Here is a 15,881-nt window from a genome sequence, read left to right as displayed (position 1 = left end):
AATAAAGATCGTGTCCTCCAAACTGTGTAAATATAGATGATTATTTTTTTCCCTTTATTCTAATGAGAATTGAATAATAGTTCAGGGTGACGTTGTCTTTCACCCTCCATGCCTTTGAAGTCAAAATCTTGAAAGAACATTGCTGTGTTGACATTTTTGCGCTCTTTCAACTTTCGGTCATATATATAATCAACACTTCACTGGGCTTGAAATGCAAAGGAAAGCCTTTGGAGAGATTACTACAAGTTGCCAGAAACTGTAACTCTAGTCAGAATGTTCTGCATTTTTAGCAGGATGGCAGTCTTTGAGATTTAAATTCTGGGACATTCTGGAGATCTTGCAGTCATGTCTGTCCATGGGCTCGGCAACTGCTGGACTGAGACCACCTGCAAATTGGAGGAACAACACCTCTTCTTTAGTCTGGGATCCTCCAACCAATGGCCTTAACATCGACTTCTCTGGTTTCTGTTCCCCCCACCCCACTGCATCTTCTTCCCCTGTCTCCTTTCACAGAGCCAAAATCAATTCTAACCTTTCATCTAATATCCAATTAACACCTTTTGTTGGTCTGGACTCCTCCCCCAGCCATTCTTTTCCCCTCTTTCTTTCCCCAGCCTTTAATTCAGATGCTAGACAACAAAGATTTTGCTTCCTGAACACTTTTGGATGTATTTTTATGGACTTTGGGCTGCTGGTCAGGAAAATACCTTAATATTTTTCTATCAATTAGCGTTTTATAGATATAATCTATTTTTGTGATTTCCTGACATATTTTGTATACTAGTATATTGTCCACAAAGCAAGCTATTTTGTTTAGTGCAAGCATGCCTGGCATGCACTCAGTGTAGGGGCTATGCAAATGTTGTCTTCGGACTGGGTATACTTAATCAAGATAGATGCAGACGACCTATAGAAGCAGCTCACATATACAGATGCTGTGCATTACATTGATATAGATTGAATGCATATTGGTCCACATGTTCTTCAGGCAATAGCAGAGTGAGTGGACTTAACAATTGCATATATTGTCTCCAGGAAGATCTAATGCGGCAGAAATGTCACAACAGCTGCGATACATTCTGTTACATTTGTGCCGAGTATACGTTTAAGGCTCAAAGACGCAGCATGGCTGCTCTTGTTAAGAAACCCTATGAGCTCTACTTTGGTTGTAAAATTGGTGACCAAGACAAACCCTGGGCTCCTCACATTTGTTAAGCAACATCTGCCGTCAACCTGAGAGCTTGGTTCAGAGGTACATAATGCAATTAAACATGTTAAGTTCAATAAAAATTAATTTAATGCTTCTCCAACTTCCTACGTGATTCAGCAAATCTGAAATTATCTTTGCGTTCAGCTTGAAGTTGATTATCATAACCCCAATAATTTTTTACTGAAAGCAAACCTTTTGAAAAAATTTGTAGTCCAGTGTTATCATCCTAGTACATTCAAGCCCATATTCTACCCTGAAGCATCCCATCTCAACAGCCTCTACCTTCTTCTTGCCCCAGTTCCAGATCTTATGTCCTCATGCCTTGTTCCTTCTGTGCTGCACTTGCATTCACACTTCCTCCCTCACCATCATTTTGGGCTCCGGGCAGCCCTTCTAGTTGGGCCTATGCCTCGCTTGTGAATCTGCAGGGATCATTTACTGTGTCTGGTGCTCCTGTGTGGTCTCTTATTCATCGGAGAGACTTGGGCGCAGATAGAGAGATCACTTAATTGAGCACCTTGTCTCTGTCTGCTGAAATAGCCGCTCATTTCAATTCCCCACCATCGCATTCCCTTACTAGCATGTCTGTCCCTGGTCTCATGCATTGCCAGGCTGAGACTGCCCGCAAATTGGAGGAACAACACCTCACCTTTTGCCTGGGCACTGTCCAATCGGATGGCATTAACATCAACGTCTCCAATTTCTGTTAGCCACACCGCCTCATCTATCCATGTTTCTCCTCTGTCAACAGGAGCACCAGATGCAGTAAATGACCTGTATTGTCCAGTATGGGGCCTGAGGGGCTGCTGCACTCATACTGTGACTCAGACACGTTGCAGTATTGCAGTACACAACTGCGGCACAGTTCCAAATTCCTGACGAGGGGATCAGGCCCAAAACCTTAGTCACCTTTTATTTCTCTGGATGCTGTGTGACCTGCTGAGTTTCTCCACTACTTGACCCCAGCATCTGCAGACCTTGTTTAACTCAAGGTTACAGCATTTTGAGAGGGTTTCTTCTGCATTTAGCTGCAGCCGTTCTGAGGTGGTATTGTGGAGAAACACAAAAATCTGCGAACGCTGTGATTGCAGTCAAAACACAAATGCCGGAGAAACTCTCTGTCTCTCTCCTTCCCTTTCCCCTCTCTCCTTTCCCCCAGTTTTGCACTTACAAAACCACCCTCCCAATCAATTCTCACCTTTCCTCTCCTGCCCTACCATCCATATCCAATTACCACCTTTTGCCTATTGGCTTGTACTCTTCCCCTGCCCTTTCCTTCCTTCTCCCCCATCCTTTTAATTCAGGTGCCTATCTGCTTTTTACTTGTACCTCAGGCCAGAAACATCAGTTATGTATCTTTTATCTCCGATGGATGCTGCAAGAGGCCAGGATCCTGACCAAAAAAAATGACCACAATAAAGCCAGCGGGTTGTTGGCTAGGAATCCAGTGATCTACATCTAGATCAGCCATTCTCAACCTTTTTATGGCTATGCCCCCCACTTAGAATTCTGCTGAAAGTTTATGACCCTGCTTCCCTGGGAACCAGTCAAGTTTTGGTTTCTTCCATACTTTCCTTCTCCCAACTACATAAAAAAACATCAAAAATATTTGTGTTACATGAGGTGAAAAGAAAACAAGGCTTACTTCATTGTGCTGTTGCCTCCAGTTGAGAATGGCTGATCGAGACGAGCAAGTTTAATTCCAACACAATATATGTTCACCTATTTAGCACATCTGGGATAAAAAAAATAAGTTGTGTTTGTAACAAAGCAAATCGTTAAAACCCATTCAGATCGCCATCGTCTTTTATGGAAGAACATCTCCATCACTCAGCCTGGCCAACACATGATAACATGGGTTACATCAGCCTTGCATCCCTGAGACCCTTGAGATCACACATGCAGGATTCTGGAGCAAAGAAACCAAAGCCAATCTGCCAAAAGAACTCAGTGGTCGAGCAGCATCAATGGGAGAAAAAGTGTTGACCGTTCTTTCTGTCCCACTGACGTTGCTCAAGCCGCCTAGTTCCTCGAGCAGAATGTTCTCTGAGAGCTGGTCACAGTTGAATCTCTACTTGTTAGAAGAATCCACATCATGCTGCTCCACACACACACACACACACACACACACACACACACACACACACACACACACACACACACACACACACACACACACACACACACACACACACTTGCTATCTTTCTTTCATTCCATTCAATAGCCACCCTCATTAAACTAATGGCATTTGTACTGTATCTCATCCTTAATGAAGACCCTGAAGCATTTTATTATTACCAGCTTGAAAAATGCTTTAAATCTGTATGAATTTCTGTTAAGTCAGGTCATTTGTAACCGGGGTGGGGGGGAGGGGGGGTTGCCTGTACTGTTGAAACTCGTTCAGGGAGGGGTGAAGCTGATCCCTTATGCTTGTGCCTGTCTTGCAGATTCACAGGAGCAGACACGTTGATCATGGGGGACGTCACATACGGAGCCTGCTGCGTGGATGACTTCACAGCTCGGGCCCTCGGAGCTGACTTTATGGTTCATTACGGCCACAGCTGCCTCGGTCTGTATCTCTTTCTTCTACCTGTGTGGTTCCAATTCAGATTCAATGGGGGGAGTATTGTTCCTGGTGTAAATGAGCTGATCCATCCTCCCACTCAGCCCCTCTCCCCAAACCCCTCGATGCCCTGACAGTCAAATACCTGTCAATCTCTGCCTTAAATACACCCAACGACCTCACTCCCACAGCTGCCTGTCTTCGCATCTCTGTGTATTTAGGGATTGATTGCTCTCTGAATAGTCAGGTCATTAAGGGTTATGGGGAGAAGGCAGGGCAGTGGGGCTGAGGGGGAGGATTGATCTGCTCCTGATGGAATAGCGGGGCAGTCTCACTAGGCCGAATGGCCTACCACTACTGAATCTTATCATCTTATGGAACAAGATCGTTATTCTGGCCACCTGGCTAAAGAAAAGATAATCTTAAGGTGGAAAGGGTGCAGGAAAGATTCACAAGAATGGATTTTTGAATATTTTATTTAGCTTTTCACACCAACTTGTACAGTTATGCTAACGATGGCAATTCACATTCCAATATACATATATTCATTCTCCTTATGACTATATATACAAGCCAAACCCCCTCCCCCCACATATAAAACAAGACGACTCACTCAAACTTCGATTGCTGGGCCAGATGGAAGGCAGGCTCTTCCAGGCTGTCGACAAGACATGGGAGAGAAACTAGACAAGGTCCAGAGTACCCTATCTGAGTTGATGAGTAGGGTGGGTAAAAATGAGGACACCATATCTGATATGGGCAATAAAGTGGAGATGCTCTGAATGAAAGAGAGAATATCTGGAGGAAATTCGAGGCCCTTGAGAACTACAGCAGGTGAAATAACATTAAAATAATGGGGCTGAGGGAAGGGATTGAAGGGCAAAAGCCAGTAAGTTTTCTTCAGACCTGGGACCCCAAGGTGCTGGACAAGGGTATACTGGGAGAAAAGATTGAGATAGAAAGGGCACATAGATCCCTTTTCCCAAGGCCAGGTCCCGGGCAGAGACTGAATTCTGTCCTGATAAGGTTGTTGCGTTATCAGGACAGGGAGAAAATATTAGGATTCACAAGAATATTATCCAGACTGGTGGGCTTGATTTACAAGCAGAATTTCAATAGGCTGGGACTTTTCATCCTGGAGTTTAGGATGGTGAGAAGGTATCTCATAGAGCTTTACAGTATCATTGGGGGCATGGATCAGGTAAATTGTCGATATCCTTTACATGGACAACAGTAGCAAGCTTCAGAGGACATCTGTTTAAGGCGAGTGGAGGAAAGTTTAGGGGAGATATCAGTGGTAGGTTTTTTGCACAGAATGTGGAGGGTGCCTAGAATGCATTGCCAGGGTGGTGGTGGAGGATGTACAATAGAGACATTTAAAAGACTCTTAGACAGGCACAAGAACATGGGTGTGAGGTAGGGGAGGGTTAGATTGTTGTGGAGTACATTTGTACAGGTTGGCACAATGTTGTGGACTGAAGGGCCTGTTCTGTACTGTAATGTTTGATGAAGGGCCTGTACTGTAATGCTTGATTTTTAATGTTGAAGGGTAGGTGAATCTGAAATTAGATTTAAGGTGAGAGGCAGACATTTAAAAGAAGACTGATTGGCATCTTCTTTACACAGTGGGTGGTGGGTACATGGAACCAAGTGCCAGGGGAAGCTGAGAGGCAGCTACAATTGTAACATTCAAAAAAGCAGAATGTAGGAAAAAGGGACTAACAGGGACAAGTTGGGCCGAAGAATTTGTTTCTTCTCAGTAAAACTGGGGGTGGCGCAGTTAGCATAGCGTTTAGCGCAATGTTATTACAGCACCAGCATTCAGGGCTGGGATTCGAATCCGGTGCTGTCTGGAAGGAGTTTGTACGTTCTCCCCATGCCTGCATGGGTTTCCTCAGGGGCTCCAGTTTCCTCCTCCCACCCTTCAAAAATGTACCGGTGTTGCAGGTCAATTAGGCCTGTTACTGTGCTGTATGTCTAAATTTAAATTTTAAAAAACTCTACAACGCTTTTATTTAGTCAAGACTTTGTTGCTCATGTTGGCTTCTTCTAGTTCGCGTAAATCAGATGTTAAAGTCAGCATTTTCATAATACACCAACTTCTTCAGCCTATCTTTGGTGAACCATTCCAGTGTTTGTTTTTCCCCAAGAAAGGTGACATAAGCTGTTTCCCCTTCTGAAGGTTCAAATCATAAATCTGATTCCATCCAGTGCAGGATTTGGGAGAAATGTAGTCAAAAAGCAATGTGTTTTTGGATAAATTCATGTCAGGTGAAAAGCAGAGGTGGATTTACAGACGGGCAGGAGAGAGCAGGGTGGTGTGCACACAGATCCTTGGTCAAGTGCATGTGAGGATTGTGCACACAGAGCCTTGGTCAAGTGTCTGTGAGGATTGTGCACACAAAGCTTTGGTCAAGTGTCTGTGAGGATTGTGCACACAGCGCCTTGGTCAAGTATCTGTGAGGATTGAGCACACAGCGCCTTGGTCAAGTGTCTGTGAGGATTGTGTGAACAGAGCCTTGGTCAAGTGTCTGTGAGGATTGTGCACACAGAGCCTTGGTCAAGTGTCTGTGAGGATTGTGCACACAGAGCCTTGGTCAAGTGTCTGTGAGGATTGTGTGAACAGTGGGAATTTTATTTTATTTTATTTTTTTAATTTACAACACAATAGAAGCCAATTCTGGTCATTTAAACCCTTGCCGCCCAATTAACCCACAACCTTGCTCATTTTTGAGCGTGAAAGGAAACCGGAGCAGCCAGAGGAAACCCAGGCAGACACAGAGAGAGCGAACAAAGTCTGTACAGACAATACCAGATTCAAATCTGTGTCGCTGGTGCTGTAATAGCGTTGTGCTAACCATACATTTCCTATATCGCCCCTGAAATCTGTTCACCTAATTTGGTCAATAAGCTGATTCTTCTTCATGACCTTTATTTATCCATCAAATAATAGCGCAGATTAAAAAGCTTGGCTCTGAGAGTCCAAAGATCAGGAGATCAAGCCCCAACTCATGCTTTTGAGCACCTAACTTCGGCTTACATCTGAGGTCACAATGGCATGGCTGCTGACGTGATTGGTGAACAGCAGCCATACTCGACTGTTACTCTTTGGACTCCCCCCCCCCCCCCCCCCCCCCACCCTTAGGACCTTGCTCAAAGTTTATGGGCCCCCTTCCCTGTGAAGCAGTCAAGTTTAGTTGGTTTCTTCTATACTTCTCTCATTACAACTACATATAAAAAAAATTATGATTTTGGTCCTTAGCCCCCCCTCCCACTTAAATGTGCTGTGGCCTCCATTGAGAATGTCTGATGTTCAGTATCAACACCATTTATTAAGGGAGTTTGTCGGGGAGAACTTCCACAGAACTGGCCAATATGAAACTCTCAGCTGATACAGGTTGTGATGGGGATTCCTTGTGAGATTTATGACATCAAGTGCAGGTCAAACAGTGGAGTTTATGTGGCAAACACAAAGATACATAACCAACGTTTCGAGTTTGAGCCCTTCATCAAGGTGTGGAAGAATTTTGGCAGGCGTCTAAACAAAATGGTGGGGGGGGGAGGAGCATGGTCCCACAGGCAGGAGGGAGGGCACATCAATAAACCAGGGGATGGGGGATGGATCTGTGAATGGAGAGGGAAGGGGGGGTGGAGAACTGGAGGAAAGGAGACAGAGGGAAGGGAAAGGAGGGAGGACGGAGAGAAGGTTAGCAGAAACTGGAGAAGTCAGTGTTAATGCCAGCTGGTTGGAGAGGGCCTAGACAGAAAATCAAGTGTTGTTTCTCCAATTTACGAGTGGTCTCGGTGGGATATATCAGCACAGGAGTGGGGCCCAGAATTGAAGTGGTTGGCCACTTGGAGATCCCTGTCACTAATGTGGACCAAGTGAAAATGCCCAGCGAAGTGATCTCCCAGTCTGCACCCAGTCTCTCCGATGTAGAGAAGGCCACAACTGGAGCACCGGAGGCAGTCGATAACTCCTGCAGATACACAAGTGAAGTGTTGGTTCACTTGAAAAGACTGTTTGGGGCTCCAAATGGTAATGAGGGCTCAAATGTGGCACTTCCTGTGGCCACAGGGGGGGTGCTTGGTGGGGGGGTGGGGGGGAGGGGACATGGATGAAGATACGGGACAGAATGGTTGAAAGCTGAATGGTTTATTGCCTTCCTGTTATCCGCACATGTTTACATGTGCAAATGCCAACAGGTGTGGTGAGAACAAGTAAGCATGCAAGTCTGTATATGTCAGTCTGAGTATTTTCTTTGTGGTGTTTGACTGTCACATACTGATATGACAGCATTTAAAAAAACAGCTTTTGACCACCCAGTGGTTGTCATACATATATCTATTCTACAAATACATTTTTATATATTAGTTGTAGAAGGCACATTGGTGCCTTGGTACCAATCGATATTTCAATTGGAAGGAGTACGTGGCCAAAAATGCCTCAGGATGTCAGTGAGTGTGATTTACAATTGGCGCACAGCTGTTTGTTCCAGGGAAACGTTCGATTTGGTCAAGAATTCAATCACCTCGACTGAAACAGCCAATTTAGAGCTTTGCCTTCAGGCTATTTCATAATTTATTTATCAAACTAATTGGAACGCGTGTTACATGCAGCAATTCCCACGGGAGCGAGATGGGTTGTGGTTAGGCCCTTCAGCTGGCCTTCAGTTTACTGCCCTTGCCACCCTGCCGAGTTGACAGGGGGTGGCTTTGGTGTGGAGCGAGTCCTGTTCCATGCCTAATGCTGTGTGCAGGGTGGAAGGGGTCCTCAATGATTTTGCACGTCCTTTTCAGGCATCAGAGACAGTTCAGGCCCTTCACACCTTGGTCAGGGAACATCTGACGCCACCTCTCAGAAGTCATTTTGTGGGTTCATGGCACATCAGTCGGATGTCCAGGGACTTTGTAAATGGGAAAAAGATTTCTGCCTCGAACAGCCTCCTAATTCCTGAGTTCCCCATCTCCGCAAAAATAAAATTCCCCTCGACTCCTCTCTCATCCTTCTCATCCTTCCTTGAAAGTTCACCTACCACATGGTATCAGAAATAGGAATGGAGGACAGGCGAAATGGGCATCAGGCGAAATGGGCAACTCTTTCCAAATGTTAGCCGAGGTATGAAGGGCCAACTGGTCTCCTCCCCAGTGCTCTGAGAATCTATAATTACTTAAAGCCTAAAGGAAGGTAGAAAAGAATTGTTTTATTGAAATAATTATTAGAACATAAATCTCAAAAATTTAAGTTAGCAAAAGAATGCACAGGCCGGACAAGGTTTGTAGTGAAACAAGAAAGTCTGCAGACACTGTGATTTAGTAAAAACACAGAAATGCTGGAGGAACTCAGCAGGTCTCGCAGCGTCCACAGGAGGTAAAGATGTCTACAGGTGCTCCCCTACTTACAATGATCCAACTTACGATTTCTTAAAGTTACAGTGGTTCGAATCCGTACTTTCAATTTCGAATTCCAATCTGTTCCCATGCTTGCCATATGCAGTACGCTACTCTCTTGTCATGCTGGGCAGTGGCAGCATCACGCAAGAGTATTGTACTGTACACTCTCTCGCCCAGCAAGGTTTCAGCTGTGAACGTTAATGCGTGGAATAAAGGTATTCAAAACTTAATTATAAAAAATGGTAGGTGCAGGATTCTTTTTCGACTTAACGATTTTTTCGACCTACGCTGGGTTTGCCAGAACACAGCCCCATTGTGAGTTGAAGAGCACCTGTAACTGACATTTTGAGCTTGAACCCTTCTTCAAGATATGAGTAAAAAGCAGACAGGTGTCTGAATTAAAAGGAGGAGCAGGGGGAGGAGTACAGACCAACAGACAAAAGGTGTTAGTTAAATATGGAGAGGAGGCCAGGTATCCAGGGTTGACTTTCTTCCATAGAATAAAAGAGTTTCTTCGAATTTCACGAACACAGTGAGGTCACTGGTGCCTTGCCACAGGAGGTCACCTGCTGCCCGTGCCCAGCCTAAGCCTTGGTGATCTTTCCTACTCGGGATAGTCTAGACACTACCTGCAGCCACGAGGCTTGATCCAGGGAAGAAGCCTAAAATGGTTAGCAACAAGTTTGAAACGCAAGGATTGTCAGAACATGGAGTGACCTACGAAAAGCCGCTGGAAGCAAAATCTATAAAAGGTTTTAAGATGAGAAAGCTGAAAGGTCACAAGCAAAGGGCAGATTGAGACTAAGTGGATGGGCATTTCATGTATATAATGGGCCTTCTGCTGGTTTTGTATCTTCTGAAGGCAATTCAATCACAGGATTTAAAGATAAATTAGGCAAAATATACGAGGGAGAAAATATCATTAAAGATTACAAAGAAAGGCAGGAGATATATATTAGACAATTTTGTAAGGAATATGGCTATTAATGTCCCTGTGCACCTGATGTATTAAAACTATATTTGAGAGGTCATGTTGCAGCTCTACAAATCTCTGGTGAGACCACACTTAAAATATTGTGTTCAGTTCTGGTCCCCTCATTATAGGAAGGATGTGGAGAGGGTACAAAAAATATTTTCCAGGGTGTTGCCTGGATTGGAAAATATGTCTTGTAAGGCAAGGTTAGCAGAGCTGGGGCTTTTCTCTCTGGAGAGAAGAAGAACTTCACAGAGATACACAAGATTCTGAGAGGCATAGATAAGGAAGACAGTCGGCGCCTTTTTTCCAGGGTGGGAGTAGCAAACACCACAAAGTGAAGGGAGGGAAGTTTAGGGGCGACATCAGGGGTAAGTCTTTTTACACAGAGAATTGTGAGTGCCTGGAATGCCTTGCCTGGATGATGATTGGGGCTGGAACATTACAGGGCACATGGATGAAAGAAGAATGGAGGGTTACGAGGTAGGAAAGGCTTTGTTTTTTAGTAGGAATATGTAGGTCGGCACAACAGAAGAACATTAGAAATAGGAGCAGGAGTTGACCAACCAGGCTGCTCCACCATTCAGCTTGATCATGGCTAATCTGATGACAGGCTCATCTGCACCTACCTGCCTTTTCCCCAGATCCCTTAATTCCTCTACTATGTAAAAATCTCTCCATACTTGTCTGAAATAGTTTTACTGAGGTCGTCTCCATTACTTCAATGGGCAGCAAATTCTACAGATTCACCACCCTCTTCACCTCTGTCCTAAACTTATTACCCTGAATCTTTTTTTAAAATTTTTTTATTTTTCACACTATAAACCATATTGACCAAGATACATACAGACATTTTTCTTCTTAAATATGTACAGTGTCGTTTTCTCCCTCTTTTCCCCCCCTCCCTTCCCTGCCTCCCTCACTCCCTTTCCCATTTATTTAAAGTTCAATCTATAAGATACATTAAACCCGTTAAACAATGTTGTCACTTAATAAAAATAAACAAGAAATTTTACTGAGTCAGTTCTTTTCATTCCCTTCTCCTTCTGTCATTTTAGGTGGTAGATGTCCACGGTAGGATTTCTCTATTGTGTTTCATGTATGGCTCCCATATTTGTTCAAATATTGTAATGTTATTTCTTAAATTATATGTTATTTTTTCTAATGGATACATTTATTCATTTCTATATATCATTGTTGTATTCTCAAGTTGTCTTCTAATTTCCAGGTTGACATAATACATTTTTTTGCTACAGCTAAGGCTATCCTAACAAATCTTTTTGTGCTCCATCCAAATCGAGTCCAAATTCATTGTTTCTTATATTACTTAGGAGGAAGATCTCTGGGTTTTTTGATATGTTGCTTTTTGTGATTTTATTTAATATCTGGTTTAGATCTTCCCAAAATTTTTCCACTTTCTCACATGTCCAAATTGCATGAATTGTTGTTCCCGTTTCCTTTTTACAGCGAAAACATCTGTCTGATACTGTTGGGTCCCATTTATTTAACTTTTGAGGTGTAATGTATAGCCTATGTATCCAGTTATATTGTATCATGAGTAACCTTGTGTTTATTGTATTTCTCATAGTTCCGGAGCATAGCTTCTCCCATGTTTCATTCTTTATCTTTATGCTTAGATCTTGTTCCCATTTTTGTTTAGGTTTACTGTTTGTTTCCTTGTTCTCCTTTTCTTGCAGTTTGATGTATATGTTTGTTATAAATTTTTAAATTATCATTGTGTCTGTAATCACATATTCAAAATTGCTTCCTTCTGGTAACCTCAGACTGTTTCCCAATTTGTCCTTCAAGTAGGTTTTTAGTTGGTAGTATGCAAACATTGTATCGTGAGTTATATTATATTTATCCTTCATTTGTTCAAAGGATAATAATTTATTTCCCGAAAAACAATTTTCTATTCTTTTGATCCCTTTTCTCTCCCATTCTCTAAAGGAAAGGTTATCTATTGTGAAAGGGATTAGCTGATTTTGCGTCAATATTAGTTTTGGTAGTTGGTAATTTGTTTTATTACTTTCTACATGAATCTTCTTCCAAATGTTGAGCAGATGATGCAATACCGGTGAATTCCTACGTTGCACCAATTTTTCATCCCATTTGTATAGTATATGTTCAGGTATCTTCTCCTCTATTTTATCTAGTTCTAATCTGGCCCAATTTGGTTTTTCCCTTGTTTGATAAAAATCTGATAGGTATCTTAATTGTGCGGTTCTTTAATAATTCTTAAAGTTTGGTAGTTGTAAGCTTCCTTGTTTGTACCATTCTGAAAATTTATCTAGTGCTATCCTCGGTGTCCCCCCTTTCCATAAGAATTTCCTTATTATTTTCTTTAACTCCTTGAAGAATTTCTCTGTTAGGTGTATTGGTAATGACTGAAATAGGTATTGTATCCTTGGGAAAATATTCATTTTAATACAGTTTATCCTTCCTATCAGTGTTAGTGGTAAGTCTTTCCAATGCTCTAAGTCGTCTTGTAATTTTTTCATTAATGGATGGTAACTGAGTTTGTATAGATGGCCGAGGTTTTTATTTAGTTGTATACCTAGGTATCGCATTGCTTGTGTTTGCCATCTAAATGGCGATTCTTTCTTAAGCTTTGTGAAATCCGCATTATTCATTGGCATTGCTTCACTTTTATTTGTGTTGATCTTGTACCCCGATACTTCTCCATATTCCTTCAATTTCTTATGTAATTCTTTTATTGATATTTCTGGTTCTGTTAAATATATTATCCGAGAGGCCTCTCGGACCGAATCATGTCCATGCGACTCCCACTTCAAAACAAGCGTCACATCACCCTCATCAGTGTCTATGCTCCAACCCTCCAGGTGGAACCAGCAGAAAAGAACAAGTTCTACACCAACCTGCGCAACCTCATCCAACGTACCCCTACAGCCGACAAGGTTGTCATCCTGGGCGACTTCAACGCTCGTGTCGGCAAAGACTCAGAAACCTGGCCAGGAATCCTGGGCAAGCATGGCGTCGGCAAGTGCAACGACAATGGGCGCCTCCTGTTGGAGCTCTGCGCAGAACAGCGACTTGTCATTACAAACACCCTTTTTCAGCAGAGGGACAGCCTTAAGACCACCTGGATGCATCCCCGATCCAAACACTGGCACCTCCTGGACTACATCCTGGTGCGAGAAAGTGACAAACAAGATGTGCTCCACACCAGGGTCATGCCTAGCGCGGAATGCCACACTGACCACCGGCTGGTTCGTTGCAAGCTCAACCTTCACTTTAAGCCAAAGCCCAGGAACAATAAAGCCCCCAGAAAGAGGTTCAATGTTGGAAACCTGCAGTCAGAAGAAGCGAGAGGAAACTTCCAGGCAAACCTCAAAGCAAAGCTCGACGTTGCAACCCGCCTCACGGACCCGTCCCCTGAAACCCTCTGGGATCAGTTGAAGACTACCATACTGCAATCCACTGAAGAGGTACTGGGCTTCTCCTCCAGGAAAAACAAGGACTGGTTTGACGAAAACAGCCAGGAAATCCAGGAGCTGCTGGCAAAGAAGCGAGCTGCCCACCAGGCTCACCTTACAAAGCCGTCCTGTCCAGAGAAGAAACAAGCCTTCCGTCGCGCATGCAGCCATCTTCAGCGCAAACTCCGGGAGATCCAAAATGAGTGGTGGACTAGCCTCGCCAAACGAACCCAGCTCAGCACGGACATTGGCGACTTCAGGGGTTTCTACGAGGCTCTAAAGGCTGTGTACGGCCCCTCACCCCAAGTCCAAAGCTCGCTGCGCAGCTCAGACGGCAAAGTCCTCCTCAGCGACAAGATCTCCATCCTCAACCGATGGTCAGAACACTTCCAATCTCTTTTCAGTACCAACCGCTCAGTCCAAGATTCCGCCCTGCTCCAGCTCCCTCAACAGCCCCTAAGGCTAGAGCTGGATGAGGTTCCCACCCTGGATGAGACATATAAGGCAATCGAACAACTGAAAAGTGGCAAAGCAGCAGGTATGGATGGAATCCCCCCAGAAGTCTGGAAGGCTGGCGGCAAAACTCTGCATGCCAAACTGCATGAGTTTTTCAAGCTTTGTTGGGACCAAGGTAAACTGCCTCAGGATCTTCGTGATGCCACCATCATCACCCTGTACAAAAACAAAGGCGAGAAATCAGACTGCTCAAACTACAGGGGAATCACGTTGCTCTCCATTGCAGGCAAAATCTTCGCTAGGATTCTACTAAATAGAATAATACCTAGTGTCGCCGAGAATATTCTCCCAGAATCACAGTGCGGCTTTCGCGCAAACAGAGGAACCACTGACATGGTCTTTGCCCTCAGACAGCTCCAAGAAAAGTGCAGAGAACAAAACAAAGGACTCTACATCACCTTTGTTGACCTCACCAAAGCCTTCGACACCGTGAGCAGGAAAGGGCTTTGGCAAATACTAGAGCGCATCGGATGTCCCCCAAAGTACCTCAACATGATTATCCAACTGCACGAAAACCAACAAGGTCGGGTCAGATACACCAATGAGCTCTCTGAACCCTTCTCCATTAACAATGGCGTGAAGCAAGGCTGTGTTCTCGCACCAACCCTCTTTTCAATCTTCTTCAGCATGATGCTGAACCAAGCCATGAAAGACCCCAACAATGAAGACGCTGTTTACATCCGGTACCGCACGGATGGCAGTCTCTTCAATCTGAGGCGCCTGCAAGCTCACACCAAGACACAAGAGAAACTTGTCCGTGAACTACTCTTTGCAGATGATGCCGCTTTAGTTGCCCATTCAGAGCCAGCTCTTCAGCGCTTGACGTCCTGCTTTGCGGAAACTGCCAAAATGTTTGGCCTGGAAGTCAGCCTGAAGAAAACTGAGGTCCTCCATCAGCCAGCTCCCCACCATGACTACCAGCCCCCCCACATCTCCATCGGGCACACAAAACTCAAAACGGTCAACCAGTTTACCTATCTCGGCTGCACCATTTCATCAGATGCAAGGATCGACAATGAGATAGACAACAGACTCGCCAAGGCAAATAGCGCCTTTGGAAGACTACACAAAAGAGTCTGGAAAAACAACCAACTGAAAAACCTCACAAAGATAAGCGTATACAGAGCCGTTGTCATACCCACACTCCTGTTCGGCTCCGAATCATGGGTCCTCTACCAGCACCACCTACGGCTCCTAGAACGCTTCCACCAGCGTTGTCTCCGCTCCATCCTCAACATCCATTGGAGCGCTTACACCCCTAACGTCGAAGTACTCGAGATGGCAGAGGTCGACAGCATCGAGTCCACGCTGCTGAAGATCCAGCTGCGCTGGATGGGTCACGTCTCCAGAATGGAGGACCATCGCCTTCCCAAGATCGTGTTATATGGCGAGCTCTCCACTGGCCACCGTGACAGAGGTGCACCAAAGAAAAGGTACAAGGACTGCCTAAAGAAATCTCTTGGTGCCTGCCACATTGACCACCGCCAGTGGGCTGATAACGCCTCAAACCATGCATCTTGGCGCCTCACAGTTTGGCGGGCAGCAACCTCCTTTGAAGAAGACCGCAGAGCCCACCTCACTGACAAAAGGCAAAGGAGGAAAAACCCAACCCCCAACCCCAACCAACCAATTTTCCCTTGCAACCGCTGCAATCGTGTCTGCCTGTCCCGCATCGGACTTGTCAGCCACAAACGAGCCTGCAGCTGACGTGGACTTTTTACCCCCTCCATAAATCTTCGTCCGCGAAGCCAAGCCAAAGAAGAAAATATATTATAACGTCATCTGCA

At 44.5% G+C, this 15,881-nt stretch overlaps 1 protein-coding gene and 1 long non-coding RNA gene across 16 annotated transcripts in view; one reads left to right on the top strand and one right to left on the bottom strand.

The window, feature by feature from the left end:
- Window positions 1-15,881, top strand: part of dph1 (diphthamide biosynthesis 1) — a 745,916-nt gene that overhangs the window by 396,300 nt on the left and 333,735 nt on the right. For all 14 annotated transcript variants that reach the window (XM_069911783.1, XM_069911789.1, XM_069911788.1 and 11 more), the window contains one exon: window positions 3,659-3,780. In XM_069911783.1, coding sequence (XP_069767884.1) covers window positions 3,659-3,780 — 122 coding nt within the window. The remainder of the gene's footprint in view (window positions 1-3,658; window positions 3,781-15,881) is intronic.
- LOC138749848 (uncharacterized) lies at window positions 98-6,744 on the bottom strand. 2 transcript variants are annotated; one of them, XR_011348896.1, is made up of 3 exons: window positions 6,669-6,744; window positions 2,856-2,945; window positions 98-386 (listed from the first exon to the last, which is right to left on the bottom strand). It is a non-coding gene; the product is annotated as an uncharacterized lncRNA (long non-coding RNA). The 2 variants fall into 2 exon arrangements; XR_011348895.1 differs by lacking the exon at window positions 6,669-6,744 and adding an exon at window positions 4,388-4,824.

Source organism: Narcine bancroftii, chromosome 14 (genome assembly GCF_036971445.1).
Source record: "Narcine bancroftii isolate sNarBan1 chromosome 14, sNarBan1.hap1, whole genome shotgun sequence".
NCBI lineage: Eukaryota > Metazoa > Chordata > Chondrichthyes > Torpediniformes > Narcinidae > Narcine > Narcine bancroftii.
The sequence above is the reverse complement of the archived record's forward strand: the minus strand, read 5'-3'. Positions and strand labels throughout refer to the sequence as shown.